The sequence below is a fragment of the Vanessa atalanta genome, chromosome 2 (genome assembly GCF_905147765.1).
Source record: "Vanessa atalanta chromosome 2, ilVanAtal1.2, whole genome shotgun sequence".
Lineage (NCBI taxonomy): Eukaryota > Metazoa > Arthropoda > Insecta > Lepidoptera > Nymphalidae > Vanessa > Vanessa atalanta.
Window position 1 is genome coordinate 12,800,500 of NC_061872.1, and position 24,274 is coordinate 12,824,773.

The following is a 24,274-nucleotide window of genomic DNA, read 5'->3' on the forward strand; positions in this document are numbered from 1 at the left end:
CAGGCCTTAAGCATAGATCTATGAGTGTTGTTCAGAAGATAGGAAAAAATCAATTGATATATATCAATATAAAAATCAATTGAAATATATCATGATATATTTACTGATATATATCCGCGAACCTTGTTGAATTTGCAAAATATCGTTGATTGAGATCTCATTATGGATTTACGAAAAACTGGTGTCAGAGTGTGAGTTAAATTATTGTCGCAACTGTATATGTAAAACTAAATAGAAAAGATGCAATTTATTCAGAATTAATATTGTATTATAAATAAATATTAATACTATTTGCAGCTAAAAATATTGCACGAAAAATGTAAATAAGGTTTATCATTTTAACCGTTCCTGCCATTGGAATGTACTTTATACATTTACAACATATTTCGTATTTAAGTCTTAAATTTGCGAATAAATAAAAATCAAGATTAAATTAAAATATATTATTTTGAATAAAATTATTTTATAATTTCATTCAATGTAAGTTTTTTATTCGTTAAGTACCTAACTGTGTTTCTTGACGCATCGTTTCCGTTGAATCTACACTCAAACGCCGATAGCAGCTGCACGTTTAATTAATCTTTGGAAATTGCTTTTTAAAATAGCTCGTTATATTATACTTGAAAAATGTACGTGACGGTTACTATTTGTTTAATATACCTTTCGAAATTTACGTTATAAACCAGGGCCGGACCGTGAGTTTAGGGGCCCCTAGACCCACTTAATACACACCTGAATATAGACTTCAATTAAATGAATCGAATGGGTTTGATTAATTGCAGGATTCGTAGGGCTGCAAACCATACGATCTGTTAAATTTCATAAAATTAGGTAAATCTTGCGCATTATCGTCTATTTTTGACTTTGACTTGACTTATTTATTACCCTTGATCGACAGGGCCTTGGGCTGAAGCCTAAAAAGCCACATGGTAGACCCGGCCCTGTTACAAACGTAAGATTGTAAAATTATAACGTAATAAACCGAATACTTTTAAAAAAATTGGCTAATTTCTTTAATAAGCGGTATGAGTAGGTATTTTCAGAAATGCTATCTGTTTCATACTTACCACGATCCGTATCGTGCGAAAGAGAGAGTTGCAAGTCTCGAAGGCCTTACCTATTGCCATTTTGAAATATTGTTAAAAATGAGACAATTAAGTTTTAAATAGTTTCAGTACATCTTAATTTAGGTTTGTAAGTTTATTTTTTAGTAAATCGTTTCATGGTATAGTTTAATTGAATAAAACCGCTCGAGGTTTAGTTTTCAAAGCTAATTATATCTATATATTTGCCTTTCGATGCCAATAATTTTTACCGTACGCAATAATAATTTATGACCTAGTTTTTGATTATATTTGCAACATTTCCGAAAAATATGAATATGGTGTAATATACACCATATATATATACAGGAGGAAAATAAAAAAGTTATCGATTTTTGTATATAAATGTAGTTTTTCTCTTGAGAAAAATTTGTAAATTCACAGTGTTGTTTTATTACGATTTTAATAAACAGTACAAAAAAGATGTTCCGCTCTGAGGATATATAATTTATAGAAGTAACGGCGCATGGTTTATTTTTAAACGAATCTGGTTTTTCGAGACGAATGTTAAGAAATAAATCTTAAACAAGATTGTTTACTAGATAAGAATGTGTATTATGCAACTGATAATTGCAACGGTTTTTTTTTGTTTAATTAATTTTGTTATCTTCCTTTGTTCTTATATAAAAAAGATACTTCGTAAATAGTTTTTAAATAAGTAACTCGACTTATTAATTCCCTTTGTTTTTCATTTTCGTGTTTCTAGTGTTTATTATATGTATGTTGTCTACTACTACTACTATGTTGTCAAATATATAAAATATTATTTTTAAAGACTTTCTGTAAACGAAAAAAATAAAAATATTTATTTAAAAAATAACAGTTTCAACATTTTTTAATTTATCCGTTGGTGCCCACACTAGGTAATTCAGTATAGTGGGTATCCACGTAGCTACACGAATAAAGTAATCCTGAACGATCTTTGACAATCAATCCTCAGTACTAGTTAAAACTGTATACGTCGCAAGGTTTTTTTAAAGGCCCTGCGACATATCTTCCCTTTGACCGTCTCATTGATCTACCGGCTAGCGTTTAAGCCTTAGTATCCAGAGATCCTGTCAAACACCGGGGCTATTAAAAAGCGTTATCTCTTGAGTAGTTCTCAGTAGCAGTCTGGAGTGTGGAAATTGACAGTGTACAAATCCCGTGCCGTTATCATCTGATAACGAGCTTGAAGAAATGCACAGGGGTGCACAATAATATGTTACCAATCCAATCAATCAATCCAAATCAAAATATACTTTATTCAAGTAGGCTTTTGCAAGCACTTTTGAATGGCCATTTAACAAACTATTTAAAGTAAAGCAACCACCGGTTCGGAATGTAGATTCTACCGAGGAGAACCGTCAATTCCCTAATAGTCTGCCTCCGACTAAAAATAATAAAATCCTCAAAATTCCAGGCGATACCGACGAAAACGTTTACGTCGTGCAAACGGGACGCGTTAACGTTTACATAACGAATCACGACGGCACCAGCCTCTCGCTGAAGATTGTACGCGCCGGGGAGAGTGTGACTTCGCTGCTCAGCTTCACCGACGTCTTGACGGTAAATATTTGTTATTTATTGTTTAACTGTTTTCTGCTCGCGAGGCTAAACCGTACGATAACAGATATAAACATTTTTTTATATATTTCTTTTTATGTTATGGTAGGTGGACGGACTATTGGGCCATCTGATGGTTAGGGGTCGTTACCGTCCATAGACATTGGCGCTATTCGAAATATCAACCATTCCCTTACATCACCAATGCGCTGCCAACCTTGGGAACTAAGATGCTATGTCCCTTGTGTCTGTAATTAAGCTGGCTCACTCATCATTCAAATATCATATACGACGAGTCGGTCTAACCTAACCTACCCAAACAGGCTTACACAAACCAACCTTACCAATAAGTAAAGATCTGTTTGGTAAATGAATATTTAATATATTCATTTTAATACTTTTGTCGTCAGGGTCATTCTCAACCATACAAAACTGTCAATGCAAAAGCGTTAGAGGACTCGCAGGTGATAAAGTTACCGATGAGAGCTTTCCAGGAGGTCTTCAAAGAGTATCCAGATATATTCGTCAGAGTTATACAGGTACAGTTTATTATCTGTAATTATATTTGTTATGTGTATATAAAAATGGAGGATTTAGGTAGTTTATTTATTGAAGGAATTCAAATTCCAAGTCAATTTGAAATTTTGTAAGCATTGATGTCCTTGAGAATCGACGGTTACAAATTTACTTCGTTAATAAATTAACGTTGAGTTTTTAAAAAAAAAAGTAAAATCTCTAATGAAATTTGTATCTATTCAATGCTATAACAAAACGTTCTCTGTATTATTATCTGAGAGATACGATCTAAGAAAGTATTTACCAGTTTTGAAGATAATCTCGGGCAAACAGCCAGACGGACTGTTAAAAATAAAAGTAATCGTCGTTTTGGTAAATCACAAACAACAATATTAACTTTAAATAGAAAGTAATTTTTGGATCACAGACGGACTAATCAATTTTATTTTTTTATATATGTAGTGTCAGCGTCGGTCGGTGCTGATATCAAGTTTTTGGTGATTCTATCTATCTCGTTTTCATATTTATTGAAAAGAAAACGCAAAGTTAGAAAAACGCACGTTCGCTTTGACAACAATTTAATTCTTTGTAAATTAAGTATTGCTTCGATACGGAATAATTGGAAACAGCCACATTAATGCACATTTGCTACCACCATGATCGGACGACAAAGGCTTTGTCCTGGTTTACCGCCAGTAATGGAAAAACCCGCGGTTTCGAGTTAACAATTAATTCAACAAACGTCTCAAATTAATTTACCGGCACTAATAATACATCAAGTGCATATCAAAATTACAACAAAAAAAAATCATATGATTGCTTTTTTTTTACATTAACAGGTAAATTTCCCACTGCTGGGCTAAGTCCTCCTCTCCTTTTGAGAAGAAGGGTTGGTGGAATACACTTGTGGCAGAATTTCATTGAAATTAACCACATGCAGGTTTTACTCACGATGTTTTCCTTTACCGCCGAGCACGAGATTAATTATAAACACAAATTAAGCACATGAAAACTCAGTGGTGTCTGCCTGGGTTTGAACCCGCAATCATCGGCTAAGATACACGCGATCTAACCACTGGGCCATTTCATTTTTTTTAATATACTTTAATATATATATGTATATATGAAGTTCATTGATAATAGATTATTTACAAAGATAATGATATGTTTTTCCAGATAATCATGGTGCGTTTACAAAGAGTAACATTTACCGCGCTCCATCAATATCTCGGGTTAAGTGCTGAACTGGTTAATCCTGTAAGTATACTATACGCGTTTGGTTGCATTATTTTGGAACAGCGTAGAGGAATAAACTGCCAACTATCCTCAAGCGATGAGGTTTTTGCAAAGCTGGGGGACGCTAACGTGACACTTTTTACTTTGTTATAGTTTTACATTGTAACTAGTGGTCTTGCTAGCGATTTCGTGGCTGGTCACCAGGTATTAGGCTAAACAAGTGTCCATTCTTGGAGTTCAAGCTAATACAATACTAAATTTCATCAAATTCGGCTCAATGGTTTGGTTTTGATAGAGCAACAGACAGGCAGAGTTACTTTCGCGTTTATAATATTAGTATAGATACTTTGCTTGTTGAATATTTTCTCTTACAACTAATCATATTGACACTGAGAACATCAAACATTTCTTGCTTCAATACGCTATCAACCAGTCTGGTTAATTTAATGGAAAGCCTGTCATTGCATTGGATTGGCTTCAAAATAGAATTAACAGAGTATTGTGTATATTGCTAGGCTGGCTTTAGAATAATCGATACAGGAATCCTGTAAAAGACTACAATGATAGCAAACCCTCACAGGATCATCTTTGTTATATTATAAATGCGAAAGTTTGGATGGATGTTCGTTTATTGACTTAATCATACCAAAACGACCTACAAGAAACTCCTCCCTCCCCCCTCCCCCCTCCCCCCGGTATTGCAGATGTCCATGAGCGGTGGTAGTCACTTTCCATCAGATGAGTCTCCTGCTCGTTTGCAACCTATAACAAAAAAAAGAACGGCTGACCGGATCTAAATGAACTTTGGCTTAGGAAACTAGTATTACATAACAAATTTATAAAAATAAATAAAAGTTAAAATATAGAAGAAGTTAAAGTATATAGAAAAGTTATTTTTGGGAATGAAACGATCGCCTCCTGGCTGTTTCTACTCATATATAATTATGTATATAATTAATTTGACGTAAAAAAAAAAAAAGTCCCACTGAGTTTCTTTCGCCGGTTCTTCTCAGGTCAGGGTGTTTTCTTTTCCGAACCGGTGGTAGTGTTTAACTTGACAATCAATAAGAAAGTGTAATACTTCTATATTGAATAAAGGAATTTGAGTTTGAGTTGAGTTTATTTAAAATTAATTTTTCAGGGTCGAGATAAACGTCGTCCTACGACAATGCCCTCTCCCGCAAAGACCAGTAAAGTTGTAGACAGTGGCACCACTATGCACTCCCCTCACCACAGCGAACGAGCCGTTTCAGAACATTTGGTAAGCTCGGTAACATTTTTCAACTAAATACTTGAAAGTACATATTAAATTTTAATATATTTCAGTGTGATATTTAAGTATTTATATTGCGTATTATACAGAGTGAGCTTTTTCCTTAAGTTTGTTGATTGACAGTTTCTTCCAAAGATTCTAAGATATAAAATTCATGATCTATATCGTCGGCTTATAGCAAGAATTCATTAATAACAGAGATTAATTAATTCTCAATCTGATTTTATTACTTTGAGTATATAAATTAATATATTCGTTTATACAATGTATTTTCAGTTATGTAATAAAATATTATAATTCTTATTTAATTTGTTTTTAATTAGACGGTTTGCGTACGACATACAATTTTTATTAAAGAATTTATATTTTTTCTAATTTTAAATATTTAATTTTTTTTTGAGCAGTTTCAATGTTGCCAGGATTTGACTATGATTAATCGTACATTTAGATAATGAAAAATAACATTTGAAGGTACATAGTAATGTTTTGTTATCAATGAGTTCTTGAAATAAGTCAATAATATTATGGTTTGAATGAAACCATTTCAATTTTTAGCTATTATCCAGAATAACATAAAGTTGATTTTTTTCCGTGATGTTTGTTTTGTGTGTGTGAGTTTGAAATAGTTGTAGTGTTTTAATGTTTAATAATTCACACAAAACCAAGACAATACAATCATTTCGATATTAGTCTTTTAGGGGTAAATCGAGGGTTTTTACTAAGAATATACGATAAGAGTAGAAGTCTACTGATACCTGTTAACTAAGTGATGAAGAAACAATTTGTATTATTTCTGTAAAATTCTCATGTGTGAAATGGGAATCTTGGTGGTTTTTTTTACTAAGATACACATAACAGATAAATGAAATACTTACAGTAAATAAATAACATAAATCATGTGTTTCCATTGTTTTTTAAAATTTTTAATCAAAAATAATTTTGATTAGTATTCAATTTGGACTGTACTGTGTGTACGAATATGTGCAAATTTGTACAAATACATGTTTTTTTTTTTGAGAAAAGAAAAAAATATGGAAAAATATTTTTTTTAATAGATTTATGTACAATTAATAATTTAACGTTCCTGAAACGGCAGAAAAAAACACGTTAAAACTCTATAATAATGACATTTTATGTTAATACTACATACATGTAAGAATCCTGGTTGATGGCCTTTGCTGTATGTACTGTTAATTTTGTTTACCAGTTGGGTTGAAATATGAATCAGATTATTCCACAGATATTAGAATAGGCTAGATACCGCATTAGACAGAATAAAAACTCTTTTATACCTGCGATGACGTCACCTCAGCTCAGAAGTTGCTTGGTAATACCCCCATTGACTCAACTTATTACGCTAGAAGAGTTTTTACAGCTTATAACGGCACAACTACACGAATACAATCTGAAGTCGTCGCTCGTCAAATATGTGCGTAACACAAACTACGCGCACGCTTGGGACAGACGGTTTGCGGTATTTAGGCTACTCTTTATCTGAGTTATTCTATGAGATTGAGTATAGATTTTTTACTATATATAGAAAAACTTAGTTTCAATAAAGGTTTCAACAAGTACTTGAATTTATTATTTAATTGAAAATTAATTATTAAATTTTTCGGTAAAAGCGTTCATTTTTCACAAATCTGCCATACAGTGATGTTTGTAACTGTAATAGCAGGAGGGTCAAGGGTCTTCACCCGTCCACATTCAGGGCAGGAAGCCGAGACCGGACATGGTTCCCGATATAACATCTAACACCCCACAGAACACTCCACAGGTAACTGTATACTAACCAATTCCTTAATGTAATAATAAACTCACTATTGGAAAGTTTTTTTCTAATTAATGCTTTCGATGCGAGACTTAACTTGAAGTGTGATTTCTGCTCGTAATTCTTCTTAATCTTTGTTTGGGAATTTTGAAATAATTGTAGGTTTACATATACGTATGACTTAAAAATCTTGCATGAGGCGGATGAAACTTTAACACTAAATTTAATAGTTTTTCACGCACCATTGTCGATCCCATCTTGACTTAGATAGCGTTCAAGAGCAAATTTATATTCCATAAATAAAATTTAAATTCAAGTTCAGAATTTTATAGTTAATTAATGTGATTTTTCGTTAATCTCAGTTACAGCCCGATGTCCAGCCAACATCATCATTCCAAAGACCCAGAGAGGGTTCCTCGTTCAAGAAGCATCATACAGATAATATGGATGAACAGGTATGCCTTCATTATTTATTTTATTTAAACCAAAATCAGGCACATTATTTTTGTATTAATCAACGGATCAAAAAAAACTTGTAAGCAGAAAATATATGAGCTATTTGGTTTTTGATTTGACGTCCCTGGTCAACAACCATCAGAATTTAATCACAAAATAAATCGCTAGGAACAGCTAAGGCCTTATAGTACGACACAGCTTAGACGTAGCATCGTCAAATTTCGTAAAACCGATTACATCCGAATTAATTGACATCAAGATCATCATCATTCTTTATTTATTTGTTATGCGAAAATGATTTTAATGCAAACATAATAATTTGTAATATTATATAACCAAATACATTCGCCAAATTAACGATTGTTTGTTTTTTTTTTTATTTGACGATGCTGCTTTTAAATTGTGTCGTACTATACGTTTGCGGCACGTATTTTTATTATTCTTCATTATTTGGTATATAATTAATATATGTAGTGTGTGTCTAGGTTATTGAACCTTCAAAGAGCTCTAGGTAATCTTACCTTTTTTAATAAATTTGTTGTTTGATGTAGTTTATGTATTCACACATTCATGATTTAAATAGGTTCTGGATCTTGTTCGGTATTAAAAATAATACCTGACATAATAAAAGTAACAAATTTTTCCCACCCAGGCCTTAATACAAATAGCGACTGAAGCCTTCGTCAAGGAGCTGGGTCTAGATAACGATCAAATACTCAAAGGAAATGTCCAAGTAAGGGACCTGCCCGCCGGTACATATATCATGAAGGAAGAGAGCCATAAGGTCAGTGCCTGATTTTATAGTTGAGTTCTGATAAACTAATTATAATAAAATAAAAATACATATGTATAACTAATTTTCGCACCCGTGTTAAAAAGATATCCTCGTTTGTTTAAAAAAAATCATCAAAATCGGTTCAGTGGTTTAGCTATGAAAGCGACAGACAGACAGATTTACTTCACATTTATAAAATTACTATATATTATATAAAAGTCGACTAATCGGTCCTATATATATATATATATTATATATTATATATATGTATTTATTAAAGGTAGTTACATAGTATTTGGCCACTGCTATAAAATCTAGATTATTTAGAAGTATAAACATTTATTTAATCTAGCAACACTTCACAATTGTTCAATTGTTGGGATTGTCTGTCTGTCTGTGTTACAAACTAAAATGGGCTCAAAAGAAGATACACCAGATCTGAGAATAATTGTCTTAAACTCAGCAATATTCTTATTCACTCTTTGTGGTTATTATAATTTTAATATGAAATAAAATGGGGGGAGGGACCACCCTTTGACGATTTTGATTGATCCAGTCAAATAAAACATTATTAATAATTGTAGGATACACAATAATTACATACAAAGGTATTAGATATATTCCATTTTCAAAGATTTCCAATAATAATTGCTTCGATTTGAGTCTTATGTATCTATCTCAGGGTAGGTGGATATTAAAGGAAGTATTAGCGATGAATTCCTTCTACTGTCAACTCGGTACTTATGCCCCTCAAATAAGACAGATAAGCAATATATATTGTTAAGAATAACCGCATAGTATCTCCTGAGTTTTCCTCCGTTGAATCAATTAAAAAAAATTGTACAAAGTTAATGCCAGATGGTAAGATGGTAGGTCATTAAAATTAGTTAATTCTATTTATTATTAAATGATCTGATTGATAAAATTGTTAATTTATTTATATATTTTAATTTTTATTCGCATTTTAGTTGCTATTATTAAAAAAATACTAAACTTAATCATTTAAAATGATTACTAATTTATTCTAATATGATTATTTCTCTTCATTAATAACGTATTTCGTTTGATTCCCTCCAAAAGCTCTATTACAGTGTGAAGGGTGAACCGGAAATAGTTCAGGTAGCTATGTATGATGTGCCGAGTGATTTGTTTACAAAGAGTGGTGTGAATTTTTGTGCAAAAAATATGTCGATAATATCATATTACATACGTAACCCAAAAAAATCCACCTTTAGCCTCTAAAAGGAAACTAGAAATACATTATACCACTTTTTTGATAGTTGTCATAGTTTTTCCCCCTCGTCGAAATTAATCACTTTGCTCCATATTTATTATAATAAATATATATTTTTTAATTATTATCTCGTGGCCGTCTTATCACACACATCTTCTGTGACTAATATCATCTAAATTAGATTTTAAAATTATTAATTTCAATGTTATTATTATTGCCTATTCCAGATTTACTCACGTCATTTTAGAGGAATGTCCTAATGTTTTGGGGAAGTACGGATCCTATTTTATGGAGGGAAATTTTATAATAATAATAGCCTTATATTCCTAAACAAGGGGTTACAAGAGGACCCTAAGTTCGGTGTGCCTTTTGGCAAAGGCCTCCTCCAATGGGTCCTGTCCCTTGCTACTCTCATCCAGAATGGTCCCGCTGTCTGTTTCAAATCATCTTCCCATCTCCTGGCTTGACGACCCGTACTTCTTTTGCCGTCTCTTGGTTGCCAGAGGGTGACTTGCTTACTCCATTTGTTAAGGAGGGAAATTTACCTTAAATATTTTGAGTATTCTTCAAATTATGAACGTATAATCAAACTTTGTTGTTTTTTTTTATTTTGGATGATTGATGAGTAGGTCATTTATTTATATTCAAATACGTACTTAAATGTGTGTGCGTTTTTATTACTTTTTATCTTAATCAGAAGTAGAAGTCGGGCCACTGGGTACTTTTGTAAATTTCATATAGTATGTTTAAATCATATAAATATTTGTAAATAAGATCGATTTATATAACAGGACGTGGCGCTCGTGTATCTGCTATCGGGTGCTTTGCTCGTATCTCAGAAAGTCGCGGAGGGAGAGGGTGAAGTACATATGTTCACTGCGTATCCGGGTGAGGTTTTTTCTTATTTTTTTTTTAAATATACTTCAGGAAATCAGTATACCATACAGGTCAGGTTGCAACACCCTCGCCCAAAGACACTGCCGAGAAGTACAAACTAATGTTTAGACGGTCAATACATCGCCAAATGCCAACCGCGACCTCCGAGATTCTATGTCTATTGTTCTTTTAAAAGGTATTACTGCTTATTTTGGTGAGTGGGTGTTATCAACCCAGATGGTTTCTGCACATTATTATCATTGCTATGTCATGACAGATTAAGTGTGTAAATTTTCACAGATTTTTTTTAACTTTACAGGAAATCTATTATTTCGTAATATATTAGAAAGTCGATTAAGACATTTGCTTAATGTTTTTATAGGCGAAGTCGAAGGCGGTCTTGCAGTATTGACTGGGGAGCCCAGCTTTTTCTCCATCCGAGCGAAACATTTCTCTCGTATCGGTCTTCTGTCCAAGACTACGGTGTACAGCATCATGAGGGAGCGACCGTCGGTGGTGTTGCATATCGCGAACACAGTCGTGCGTCGTCTCTCGCCCTTTGTGAGACAAGTGGACTTCGCTTTGGATTGGGTGAGATAATTTCGAATTTGTCACATCCATTAGGATAATCTTTTTGACTTTCATTTAGCCCAATGACAGCCGATGACATAACCGGCGACCAATGAGTATTCAGTATTTAGTCAGATTAGCATACAATTTCAGAAGCTGGCGTTCCATATATCGTATATCTTTGTATAACAATTTCTAGCGCAAATAAAGTTGAGATCGTTGGCATACAATTGGCATGACAGTCACATTGCTATTTTATTAATTCCAGGTATTCCTGGAATCAGGACGAGCGGTGTACCGTCAAGACGAGGAGTCGGGGTCCACGTTCATAGTGCTTAGCGGACGATTGCGTTCCGTGATAACTCATCCCAACGGCAAAAAGGAACTTGTTGGTGAATACGGCAAGGGAGATTTAGTGGGCATTGTAAGCAAAAACATTTTTTTTAATGCCGTATGCCGGTTTTTTTTAAACAATAATAATTTATTGTTCAAATGTGTTCAAAGTTTAGAAAATAATTTAAATAATTTTTATCGCTATTAAATTAATGAAACGTGTGCCGAACTGGGACTCCTGTACTTCAGTTAGCAGCGCGAAATTCATCCAGTGAAAAACATTACTTGACATGCAAAACTAAATATTTGGTGTTTGATGATCCAATATGTCGGTATTATCTTGGGAAACTACGACTTCTTAAAACGGACACATTAATTTACAATTTAAAAAGGAAATACTACGAAAAAGGAGCATCTATCCAAACTCGTACCTCTTAACCCAAATAGTGTTTTTTCAAAAAATATTTCATAGTAAGTTTATGTTATATCAGGACCTCTTGTGCTTAATCTCAAATTTACGGATCCACCGACTCTTCGTTGTCTGTCAGTTAGTCCATTCCATGTTAGTTATTATTTAGTTTCATAATTCAGTAATTGACTTATTGGGAAAATAGTAACTGTCTTATGAAACCTTTATCACGTGAATAATAAGCAAAGATGTTCTTACTATGACCATATACAACGACCCATGTTGTCAGAGGATGGTCACCAAGTACCATTATCATTTTATTTTCGGCACAGGTTGAAATGGTGACACAAACTCGTCGCAGTACAACAGTGATGGCTGTCCGTGATTCCGAACTAGCGAAGCTTCCAGAAGGTCTTTTCAACGCGATTAAGCTGAGATTCCCGGTGGTCGTCACGAGGCTCATAAACTTGCTGGGACATAGAATCCTAGGTAAGCTTGAACTTCTAATACCATTTTAATTTTAAACAACACAGTTTAATTTAATTTAGTGCGTTTTATAAATTAATGTGTTATTTATTATTAAATCCTTTTTGTGTAAATGAGATTATATATTATTTTTAGTTAGCTGTAATGTATTTATCAATTTTATATATCTCTAATTGTATAAACGGCAGAATGATATATAGAAACAGTATAAACATAATTATGTAATTGCTATGTAACACAGCAGAAATGAGTCATTTCATTGTCCACTATAATCGGATCGGGCGTAACCCGTGTGTCTGGCGGCAGGCTCGTGGCAGAAGCCGACGGCGGGGCTGGGCGGCGCGGCGGCGATGGAGTCGCGCGCGTCGCAGCACAACTTCTCCACCGTCGCCGTCGTGCCCGTCAGCGACGACGTGCCGCTCACCGCCTTCACCTACGAACTCTACCACTCGCTGTGCGCCATAGGTGACACGCACGCGCACGCGCACACACGCACACACGCACACACGCACACACGCACACCGTGCCATCGGCCAAGGTCTTCTGTCATAAAATGTATTTATTTACTAACGAAATTATGATTGTCACGCAGGACCAACCGTACGTCTCACGTCGGACGTGATAAGGAAACTCTTGGGTCTCACTATAATGGACCCCAACAACGAATACCGTCTCAGTTCCTGGCTCGCTCAGCAGGAGGACAAACATAAGGTAACTAATTCGAATTACTCACATCTGGAACTCAATTTTGTATTTACTTATTGAGTGTCGTTTGTTATTTTCACATTAGAAAATTTATTTATTTATTGTTAATTCAATATATTCCAAAACATTCATACTATCATAGTAATTTGTTTTATTTTAACTACAAAGTATGCGTTAAAAAAAGGAATAAATTCAACAGAATACTGATGTGAAGTTTGCGTGAGTGTTGTGTGTATGCGTGTTCATGTGTGTGTACCCGTGTGTTTCATATGTAAATGAAATGGATTGTTAATAAAAGTATAAGCTTAAAGTAATGAGGCCTTTCCATACAATATTAAAATCCTCACGGCCCGAATTGAGAATGTGTTTTTGTATTTTTTCAAAGGTGGCATTGTATCAGTGCGACCCGAGCCTCACGCAGTGGACCCAGCGTTGCATTCGTCAAGCTGACTGCATTTTGATCGTCGCTTTGGGAGATAAGCAGCCAAGCATCGGAAAAGTATTTATTGTTTTAACTAACATATATTTATATAACTAGTTGTCGTCCGCGTTTTAGGGATTTATCGTGAGGTGTTAGATATGAAAAACAAGTCTTATGTCCTTGGAGGACGAGCTTCTTTCAACAATTTTTTTCGAATTATTTTCAGTGGTTTGACCGTGAAAGAGCAACAGACGGACAGACCGAGAGAATTACTTTCGCATTTATCATATTAGTATAGATTTATATAATTTAAACAGAGCAAATGTTCTATTAGTCAAATTCGTTCATAGACAACGTAAGAATTTTAAGCTATCGTTGAGAGCCGAGATCGCCTAGTAATTAAAGCACGTGAATACCGATAACTTGTCATTGTCAATTAATAACCGAAGCGTCGAGTTTCCACGTTCTTAATTTCTGTTTATAATGCTCTGGCTACTTTAGTTTTAATTTACTAGAAGTTCTTTTTATTTATTAATAATTTAAAAGTTTGGTCACGGCGTGGTCGTCTGTGTGCAACTTTAGTAACCTATTAAAATTTTAATATTGATATCCAGTACATTCCAGAATATATTCACATATTATCATAGTATATTATAATTTATGAAATAAAACCCAATATACGCTGCCGGTCCCTCTCTCTTGGTCACTCATATTTTTTGATATATGACTCCAATCCTCCACTCCACTCATTTTAAAGTTTTCAAGTATATTTATTTATTTAACGTTTACAGATCGAAAAAGAAATCGAACGTCTAGCGATTCGAACCCAGAAGGAGCTGGTGCTGCTGCACCGCGAGGGCGGCCCCAACCCCTCGGGCACCGTGCACTGGCTCAACATGCGCACGTGGGTCAGCCAGCACCACCACGTGCGCTGTCCGCACCGCATGTTCACCAGGAAGAGCCAGTATCGGATTGTGAGTGATAAACTATATTTAATAGCCGGTATTACTAAAGTCGATGTAATAATCGCATATCAAATCATTGCTTTTCACGTTCGTGTCCTGCAGTGCGATTCTGTATGAATTCACTTCGTATCTCACTCGTGAATTTTTCACAAGTTGGTAGCAAGACTTATGCAAGTTAGCAATGGTCGCCTCCTGGCTATTTCTTTGCATGTTGAATATTTGTAAATTGACAAAAAAAAGACCCGCTGACTTTCTTTCTTTTTGAAACGAGATATCGAGTATCGATTTTAATCTTTATAAAGTAGTAGGATGTTGCCAGATACATATTTTTATATCATCGTTTTTGTTAATTTTAACATCTTATGTTTTTTAATCTGTTTATTATAAAATGACTGTAAACACTATTTAGCTTCAAATATAAACCGTAAAGTTTGTTCGTTATCATAACGTACGAACGCGATCATCAATTATAAGAAATCTCACTCAATTGTTTAATTTAATTAACTAATACATTATCGTTAGCGTTTTTGAAAATAATAAATTGATTAATTTCTTTATTCCTGAACTTTACAATTTGTTAGCCTGTAATGAGTCACAAATTGATCAATTGAAAAGATCGTCACTCACTTCTACTGCAGAGCGAGCTGTACAGCAAGGTGCTGATGTCGGAGGCCAGCGTGCACTCGGACTTCTCTCGGCTGGCGCGCTGGCTCACCGGCACCGCCGTGGGGCTCGTGCTCGGCGGGGGCGGCGCGCGCGGGGCCGCGCACGTCGGCATGATACGCGCCATACAGGTACGCGGACGGCAGCGTGTACATATACGCGACCGACGGCAGCGTGTACATATACGCGACCGACGGCAGCGTGTACATATACGCGACCGACGGCAGCGTGTACATATACGCGACCGACGGCAGCGTGTACATATACGCGACCGACGGCAGCGTGTTCATATACGCGACCGACGGCAGCGTGTTCATATACGCGACCGACGGCAGCGTGTTCATATACGCGACCGACGGCAGCGTGTTCATATACGCGACCGACGGCAGCGTGTTCATATACGCGACCGACGGCAGCGTGTACATATACGCGACCGACGGCAGCGTGTTCATATACGCGACCGACGGCAGCGTGTACATATACGCGACCGACGGCAGCGTGTACATATACGCGACCGGCAGCGTGTACATGAATGTTGATGTACTTTGTTTTTATTTTAGGAAGCTGGCATTCCTATCGATATGGTGGGTGGAGTGAGCATCGGAGCATTCATGGGAGCGCTGTGGTGTATGGAACGTAATATCACAACTGTTACGCAGAAGGCTAGAGAATGGTCGAAAGTAGGTTTGAGATTTTGTCACTGCCTATCGACAGTAAATTATTTTACTGTAAGTTTAATTGATCAAACAATTAGCAATATGTTGCTAAAAATAAATAGTTATAATTATAAGAATTGGTACCTACAACATTATGCTAAAAAAGTATGGATGAATTACTCGTATGTTTCTTATCATAGTATTTATTTGGAAAAAGGTAAAAGTTGAATATATCAACTTTACATAGCAATGATAAATTGAGAAACTTATTATTAATAAACAAATACTATTTTCTGTATTGTATGTAAATTTTACGATATGACATACAATATTATGTGTACATTTTTTTTTATGATATAGGTAGCGGACAGGTCTCTGGGCCACCTGATGGTAAGTGATCACCCCCGCCCATAGATAATGGCTCTGTGAGAAATATTAATCATTCCTCACATGGCCAATGTGTCACGTACCTGTGGTTACACTGGCTTACCCACCATTTAAACCGGAACACAACATCTGCTTTTATTATTCGAAATGTTTCCAGAAAATGACGCAATGGGGTAAACAGCTCCTTGACCTTACGTATCCCGCCACATCCATGTTCTCCGGGAAACAGTTCAACGCTACCATTAAAACTACATACGGCGAGGTCCACATTGAGGATCTGTGGTTACCGTACTTCACCGTGACCACTGACATCAGTTCTAGCTGTATGAGAGTCCATCGGCACGGTGAGTGTTTAAATCTTCTCGGAATCTTGATTTGATTAAACCGTTTATGTAGACAAGCGTCATTGCGTAGCTAAAAATTATTATGAAATAAACTATCTGCATTAATATTCGGATGATAATTGATTTTATAAATATTTCTTATAAGGATTTATACGAGTTGAAGTACCAAGTTTCAGAATATACCTTGTTTTATTTACATTAGCTTATATGGAATAATTTTCCCTTGTAATTGATTTTGTTTCAAAGAGCCGTAGTTGATAATAAATTACCTAGTATAACCCCCCCCCCCCATCCACTCGATGGAGTACAGATAAACAAACCTTAGAATTACATACTCCATAAGATTTTATAATATCTTTGCTGTTCTGCACTACAAACTCTTGTAGTACAAGTATATATTATATATAATATATACTTGTACTACAAGATTAACAATACGTTATTCTGATGTGCGATAACAACTTCACCGAAATATTCCAAGTGCTATATTTTTCGCGTATCCGTAATGAATACCAACCATTCCACCAATGATATCGCGTCATTTCAAAGACAATTTTTTTTTATTACTCTGTACTCCCCACGTGTTCGGAATAGGCCATAGATTCCATAATTCCAAAGACTGCAAATTGACTCCAACATGTATTAAGTTTATTCATATTGTATTTACATAATATGTATTTAATTAACACAACACATTCATGGACAGGAAATTTTTTGTGTGTTTATTGTTTTATTTTGTGATTACAATTTGCTTTAGCACATCCTCTAACCCAAACATTGTTTATTTATTAATAGTGTTTTTTTTTTTTTTTTTTGGGACAAGGGACATAAATACAATATCAAGAACACGATAAAACATTTTATGATTCTCGTCACGTTTTAATGTTTAATGCATGCAAGTTTCGCTTATTTGTGTAACACGATGCGTCCTGCTGACCAGTTGTGCCAGAAAATATATCAATATTTATATATCTTTGATGTTATTCCGTTATGTTTTATTTTGTTCGCACCGCGGATTTGTCTATGCCATCATACGATCGTCAATATTTATGGTGACAGTGACGTCAGGACTTCGACGGGGGAATCATAGATAAAAAAGATTTCAAGTAAACGATAATTTCTTGCCCTCGTCCGGAGTTTTCGCTAGTCACCGCTAATTCCGCTACAGTGATATTGTTTTGTCTTTTTCATAACCACACTCACTTGCATTCATGTGTCTTTGATGTGTTTACCAATTACGAAGTTAAGTGTACGCTAGTATTGATTTTTTTTCTATTTACCCCCCCACACATATATTTATTTAATTTAAAAATTAAAAGCTATCGTATCTTGTTTTCTTAAAACGAATCCGACATTTGCTTTGTGTTGTCATTACTGAATTAATTATATGTTAAAAAAACAACGAGCGCTTGTGATTGGTTTACAGAATAACGCTTACAATTTTTGGGAGATATTTTAATATGTAGAGTATTGTTTCGATACGTCCACAATGTCGGGTTGGAAGTGATTAATAGATTTATCGTTCATGTTGCATTCGCCTTCATAACACGTCTCCATCTTCATGTCTATGCATGAGTGTGGTTCTTTTTCATTTTATCTTTGTTTTAAACTATCATCACTGTAGTGATTCCCTTTATGTTATCGTCATAGTAATTTAGACTCTACGTCTAAGTTTAGAGTTGATTATCGCATGCATATATTAGAGGTAATAAAATAATTAGAACATAAAGAAATATTACAATTCTAATATAGATTTCGTTTTAATAAATAAAATTTCACGATACATCCATAATGTGAACTAATTATTGGGAGAGAAATTCCAAGGTCTTTTATAGTGGATTAAGTTACTAAATATTATTTGCATGATTCACTTATAGTTAGCACTAAGTCTAAATTATTTTTTTGGTGTTTACGTCGTTTCATTTCTAGCATGTACGTTTCTTCATCATCATCGCCTTCATCGCCAGCAAAGTAATTAGTTATTGTTTAAATAATATTTCATTGGTTCATTGTAAGCTTTCGTTGTATTTTTTGTAAGATTTTAAAAAACTTTTTTTTTTTAACATGTATGATTTCAAGCGAAAAAATATTAATGTAATTTAATACAATGATAAATTTAATTATGTAATTAATTACTTTATAATTTTAGATATATAATTAAATATATTTTTTTTGTATTTTAGGTCAAGTACTTCCTTCCTCATATCACTGTTTCCTTTCCATGGATTGTGTTAATACATCAATCGACAGACACAGAATTGTTTTTATATTTATAGGCGTTTCATAATTTTTGCACTGAAAATTGCACTGGGTACGGCTGGTAGTAGAGTTGAATTAAACTATAATAATTAATTATAATTGAGGCTACATTTTTCTAAATCTCTATAATATTGCCTAGAGAATTCATAATATATTTACTTATTTCAAATTCAGAACGTCCTACTTGGGATATGCATTAATTTTTAATATAAAAATAGGCTAAAATTAAATTAAGAAAGCCTTCAGCAATAATTAATAGCAATGCGCGCGCCGCAGGTTCTCTATGGCGTTACATTCGCGCTTCGATGTCGCTGAGTGGGTACATGCCCCCTCTCTGCGACCCAGTAGACGGCCACCTCCTATTGGACGGCGGTTACGTCAACAACCTCCCAGGTAAACCAATCACAACGCACCGTTTCGATCGTTCGTGACGAAACGACAGTAGAAAACGTGCGTTCATAAGTCGACAAATCGGAAAAGGTTGTTCGTTGTATGAAGCCTCATAGCGATCGTTTTTAGGCTGAGTGTAAATATTCTTTAGTAGTTTCCTTGTTTGAATTCTTTATCACTTATTCTGTCTCTTTTCGTAGTAGACTACTTTTCTTGAACGGTCTGGTCTTCTTTTTTAACGGCAGAATTGTCGGTCATATTGTGCGTAGGGTCGTTTTGAAATCCATAGATAATTTTATAGTTAAACTAATTTATATAAAATGTTCATCCATTAAATATTTACACTCAGTTTCCAAAGGTAAGTGATGACAACACTGGCATTTGTTTGGACAATCGCTAATGCATGATATTGCCATGTAACAACGAATTGTCCGGACAAAATTGTACATCAGTGTTTGAAATAGGCATGTTATGGAGATACTGTCGCGCTTCGATGAGCATCGCAGGCATATTTCCACCGATTTGTGATCCCTCCGACGGTCATCTGCTCTTGGACGGTTGCTACGTTAACAATGTACCAGGTTGGTGTGTAGTCTTACGTACTATTGAATAGAAATTATTTATTTATGTAGCAAAAATATTCCCAGGCTAGCACCAGGAACGCATCGGGCCTTAAAGTCTGGTGAATTTTTCAGTCAGTCTGGTCAGTTTTTCATACAGGATAAGAGCAAGCGAATGATGATTTACGAGCAAATAATGATTTGATTTTGTTTATTTTGTATTTTTGGTGAGTTAGTCAATAGTCAGAATAATTATTGGCGCGGGAATTGAATTCATCAACATCTTAGATGATATACATATATAGATGGTCAATTTGGCTCAATCGATTTAACTAAATATTAAAAAATACTTGTAATATTTATCTCACTATTAACAGTAGTTTTGTTATTCCTATAATACTTATAAAATTCTAGTAAAAATATATAATATCTTCCTTAAGGAGTAATATTAATGTACTTCTTTTTCCAGCGGATGTAATGAGATCTCTTGGTGCCAAACACATCCTAGCTATTGATGTGGGTTCCCAAGACGATACCGATCTCACAAACTATGGAGACGACCTGTCGGGCTGGTGGTTACTTTGGAAACGGTAAAATACCATCAGATCATACCCTCGGACTTATTATGTTAATTTAAATATTTTCTTGATTTATAATGTTTGTTTATTAAATGTTTCAGATGGAATCCATTCACGACACCCGTTAAAGTTCCGAATCTTCCCGACATTCAGAGTAGACTCGCCTATGTATCTTGCAATCGGCAGCTCGAGGTGAGTGGAAAATATTTTTTTATATTTATGAAAAATGTGGATTATTAACAGCCTATAAATGTCAAACTGCTGGGCTTAGGCCTCTTCTCCCCTTTGAGGAGTACCATGCTGCTCCAATGCGGCTCGGTGGGATACACATGTGGTAGAATTTCATTGAAATTAGGCATGCGGTTAAGTTGCACGCATTCTAATCACTGGACCATCTCGGATGTGGATTTTATCATATGCGTATTATTTCAATGTATATCTACTTGAATACACAAACCTCTAGTGAAGCGTGGTATGTGGTATTAATGGTAAATGTCATTTTTATGTGGTGTGAGATTAAGGGGCTCCTACAATATACTTCGCAACACATCCTGGAAACGGTCGAACATGTGAAAAGGTCATATTTTCTTAACTTTTGTGTATTACTAGATTTTTTTTTTCATTTGATATTTTTCAGGAAGTGAAGAAATCCGATTACTGCGAATACATCCGGCCGCCGATCGACGCGTACAAGACGCTCCAGTTCGGGTCGTTCGATGAAATCCGCGAGGTGGGCTACCGACACGGCTCCGCCTACTTCGAGGGGCAGCGGCGCGGGGGCGGCGGGGGCGTCAGCGGGGCCGCCGCCGAGGGCCGGCGCCACGACGCGCCGCCCGCGCTCACCGAGTGAGATTCCTTTGTGTCGTAGTTAGGCGGCCGCGCGAATGGGCACCTGACGATGAGTGGTCACCACTACCTTTTTTATCTCCTTTGGAATATTTTTGAGATGCCTATAAATAACGATTGAGTAACTTTCTTAAACTTCTAAATTGAGAGGTTTGTTTGGATAATATTCAGATTTCACTTTTATTATTGGAACGTCATTGTTTTCCTTTCATTGACTAAAATATTAGCCCCCACCTACAGTTTCGCCGACTTTTTTCTCTGGACTGCTCTGAAACGCCACACCGATTCCAATTACACAGAATGGATGCGAGCAATCGATGATACTAATACCATATTGACGCTGACGTTCCAGCTACACGTTCACGGACCTGGCGCAGATGGTGTGCTCGGTGCGCACGGCGCGAGACGTCGACAACGAGTCGTCGTCGTCGTCCGACTACGACGACCAGCGACACTTCGAGGGGTACGCGTCCGAGCCCAGCGGGGGGCTCCTCGAGGTGAGTGCCGACTTTGCTTGTGCCGACGTGCTTTCGTGTAGACTTCGGGAGACTTCGTGGGGATGTTACGACTTTTTAAAATATTAACGGAGCGAAACGATGACGTTAACCCTAGATAAATAGATGAGCATTTAAATATTTCAGTATTAATAATGATTGTTTATAAATTAGGCAACAGCAGTCCCCGTCCGTGAGCCTTCTCAAGAAGTTAGAGCAGTTATTTTATGAACAAATTGATTCCATCAAGAGGGTTACTTTTTATAAGTGTTTATGATATGCTATAAATATTTTGTACAGATACTTTAACCGGGTATAAATGTCTCACTTTATTTAACATTAAACTCAAAAATCTTGTAAATATTAAACCAAACCATTTTACTACTTCGCTTATTGTGTCTCTTGGTGTGAACCATCTTTAGGTCTCAGTGAAAAGCTTACAATCCGTGTGTGGGTAAGAAATGTTTAGTTTTATATCTCGAATGAAGAATACGATGTTTTGTACTGTAGATGTCGTCAAGCGTAGAGGACGGCGGTGCGTGGATCAGCGACACGGAACTGGTGGGCACTTATTGAGCTGCACGAGGCACATTAGTTTGGGTTTAGCCATTTTTTTTATAATTTTTTTTTTTTTTGGTTTTGTTGACGGTGCACTCTGAGCTTTTGGGGAAAAATATTTTATTTGCGATAGCGATTGGATTGAGATAGTGAAAAATGTTTTATGTCCATCTTAGGCATTCATCATAAAATGTTTACATGAATAGGAACTAAACAATATCTACTCGATATAATCCATGTAATAAAAAAAAATCCTTTTTATATTTTCAACATTAAACACTAGTATTATTATTGCTCTAGGGAAACTTAATATGAACCAGAAAAATATTTTTTCTATCTCATTGTATTCGTTACAGCGAGTAAAGCCACGTTCACATTAATCAGTATATATCTTACTTTTCCAGCATACTATTTATTCTAATTGCTACTATCCTACAATGCACCGGGCTAGCTTTCTTGCTTTGTGTCGTTTGTTGTAAACGCAGCTTAACTACTGGGCTCTAGTACTCGAAACGCCTATTAGGGCTCATTTTAGCTCGAGAGGCTCTTCGTTTTTGTGTCGAATTGGTGATATTTTATTAAATTTCAATTGTATTTTACAGGAACATTATTTATATTTGTTAAAGCTAACGGCTTAGTTATTTGTAGCTTCTATATCTAATATTGTTGTTTCACAAAATATGTAATTAAATTTATTATATATAAAACAAGATTAAAATTAACATAATTTAATCCGATATTAAATAAGTCTGGTTTAATTGAATTATTCCTACAATAACATAATATTTTTTATAAAGTAAGGTTGGGACGTACTATCTCATTTCTCTCTCTTTCTCTCTCCATCTCTTTGTATCTCAATGTATGTCTCATCTACATCAATACATATAGTACAATAAATCAAAGAAATATATTTTGACAGCTGTCAGATTTTTTGGTAAAGGCATGTGAAGGCTTTATTCAAGGAGGCTTTTACAAGCATTTTTAATCTTCATTTTACAAACTATATTAAGTGATGCTACCACCGGTTCGGAATGTAGATGGAATTCAAAAAGTATTAGCTCCACGATTTTTATCATCTATATAATCTTGTATTGTTGCTTGGAGATAAATAAAATATTCCGAAAGGTCTTGTTTATATACTGGTTTATATCATATATATCTATATCATGATACTAAAGAGTTTGTCGGTGTACTCATTTTAATCGGTTATGATTCCTATAATATTCGATACATGAAACATATCGATATCGTCTAATTATAGTTCGTAATCGATTACAATTGCTTCAAGAATAATGTCTAGTCCTATATAAAGAGTTTTGTAAAATGTATTTTTAGGTTTTCTTAGGTTCATCATAAGCTTTTAAACACTAGAGGTTCAGTAACTTGTCTAGTATTTTTTATAACTCAACTTAAAATCGGGTAGGTTCGATTTTATGAAAATTTCTTGTGAGCGTGAATTTGTATTATTGTAACGAAGGTATTTAATATATGTCTGTAACGGAAACGATGAAAATCACATTGTAGGTAGATTATCTATTTTTGTTAGTTAATGTCAATTGTTTAATTTAATTACATGATTATAAAGGATTATGTGTAGTGTTTGTTGTGACATAAGAAATGTCACTGTCAAAAAATATTTCTTCGTTTTGTTTTGTCGATAAATTGTTTTGAAATACTGTTTTATTCATTCTGCCCCTTTTGTAAGACGATTTCTGTTTGTAATTAGAAAAAATAGTTTATTAATTCAAAACACAAAATTAAAACTAAGTCATTATTTGCACTTTTCCTTTAAATTGTTTAATTCGATAAATTTAAGGTATCTTTGACATATTTATAAGACACTGATAGATATTTTAGAATTTAAT

At 34.9% G+C, this 24,274-nt stretch overlaps 1 protein-coding gene across 7 annotated transcripts in view; it reads left to right on the forward strand.

The window, feature by feature from the left end:
* Positions 1 to 24,274, forward strand: part of LOC125068588 (neuropathy target esterase sws) — a 35,762-nt gene that overhangs the window by 8,865 nt on the left and 2,623 nt on the right. The window contains exons 5-29 of one of the 7 annotated variants that reach the window (XM_047677773.1): positions 2,506 to 2,651; positions 3,059 to 3,187; positions 4,341 to 4,421; positions 5,542 to 5,661; positions 7,349 to 7,450; positions 7,807 to 7,899; positions 8,553 to 8,684; positions 9,756 to 9,794; positions 10,701 to 10,797; positions 11,168 to 11,376; positions 11,624 to 11,779; positions 12,430 to 12,586; positions 12,890 to 13,048; positions 13,176 to 13,294; positions 13,674 to 13,787; positions 14,501 to 14,683; positions 15,313 to 15,468; positions 15,898 to 16,017; positions 16,538 to 16,724; positions 19,260 to 19,376; positions 20,403 to 20,523; positions 20,613 to 20,703; positions 21,149 to 21,357; positions 21,710 to 21,854; positions 22,362 to 22,412. In XM_047677773.1, the coding sequence (XP_047533729.1) occupies positions 2,506 to 2,651; positions 3,059 to 3,187; positions 4,341 to 4,421; positions 5,542 to 5,661; positions 7,349 to 7,450; positions 7,807 to 7,899; positions 8,553 to 8,684; positions 9,756 to 9,794; positions 10,701 to 10,797; positions 11,168 to 11,376; positions 11,624 to 11,779; positions 12,430 to 12,586; positions 12,890 to 13,048; positions 13,176 to 13,294; positions 13,674 to 13,787; positions 14,501 to 14,683; positions 15,313 to 15,468; positions 15,898 to 16,017; positions 16,538 to 16,724; positions 19,260 to 19,376; positions 20,403 to 20,523; positions 20,613 to 20,703; positions 21,149 to 21,357; positions 21,710 to 21,854; positions 22,362 to 22,412 (3,233 nt within the window). Of the gene's footprint in view, positions 1 to 2,505; positions 2,652 to 3,058; positions 3,188 to 4,340; positions 4,422 to 5,541; positions 5,662 to 7,348; positions 7,451 to 7,806; positions 7,900 to 8,552; positions 8,685 to 9,755; positions 9,795 to 10,700; positions 10,798 to 11,167; positions 11,377 to 11,623; positions 11,780 to 12,429; positions 12,587 to 12,889; positions 13,049 to 13,175; positions 13,295 to 13,673; positions 13,788 to 14,500; positions 14,684 to 15,312; positions 15,469 to 15,897; positions 16,018 to 16,537; positions 16,725 to 19,259; positions 19,377 to 19,837; positions 19,955 to 20,402; positions 20,524 to 20,612; positions 20,704 to 21,148; positions 21,358 to 21,709; positions 21,855 to 22,361; positions 22,446 to 24,274 lie in introns of all 7 variants that reach the window. The other 6 variants (XM_047677783.1, XM_047677792.1, XM_047677818.1 and 3 more) reach the window with 6 other exon arrangements.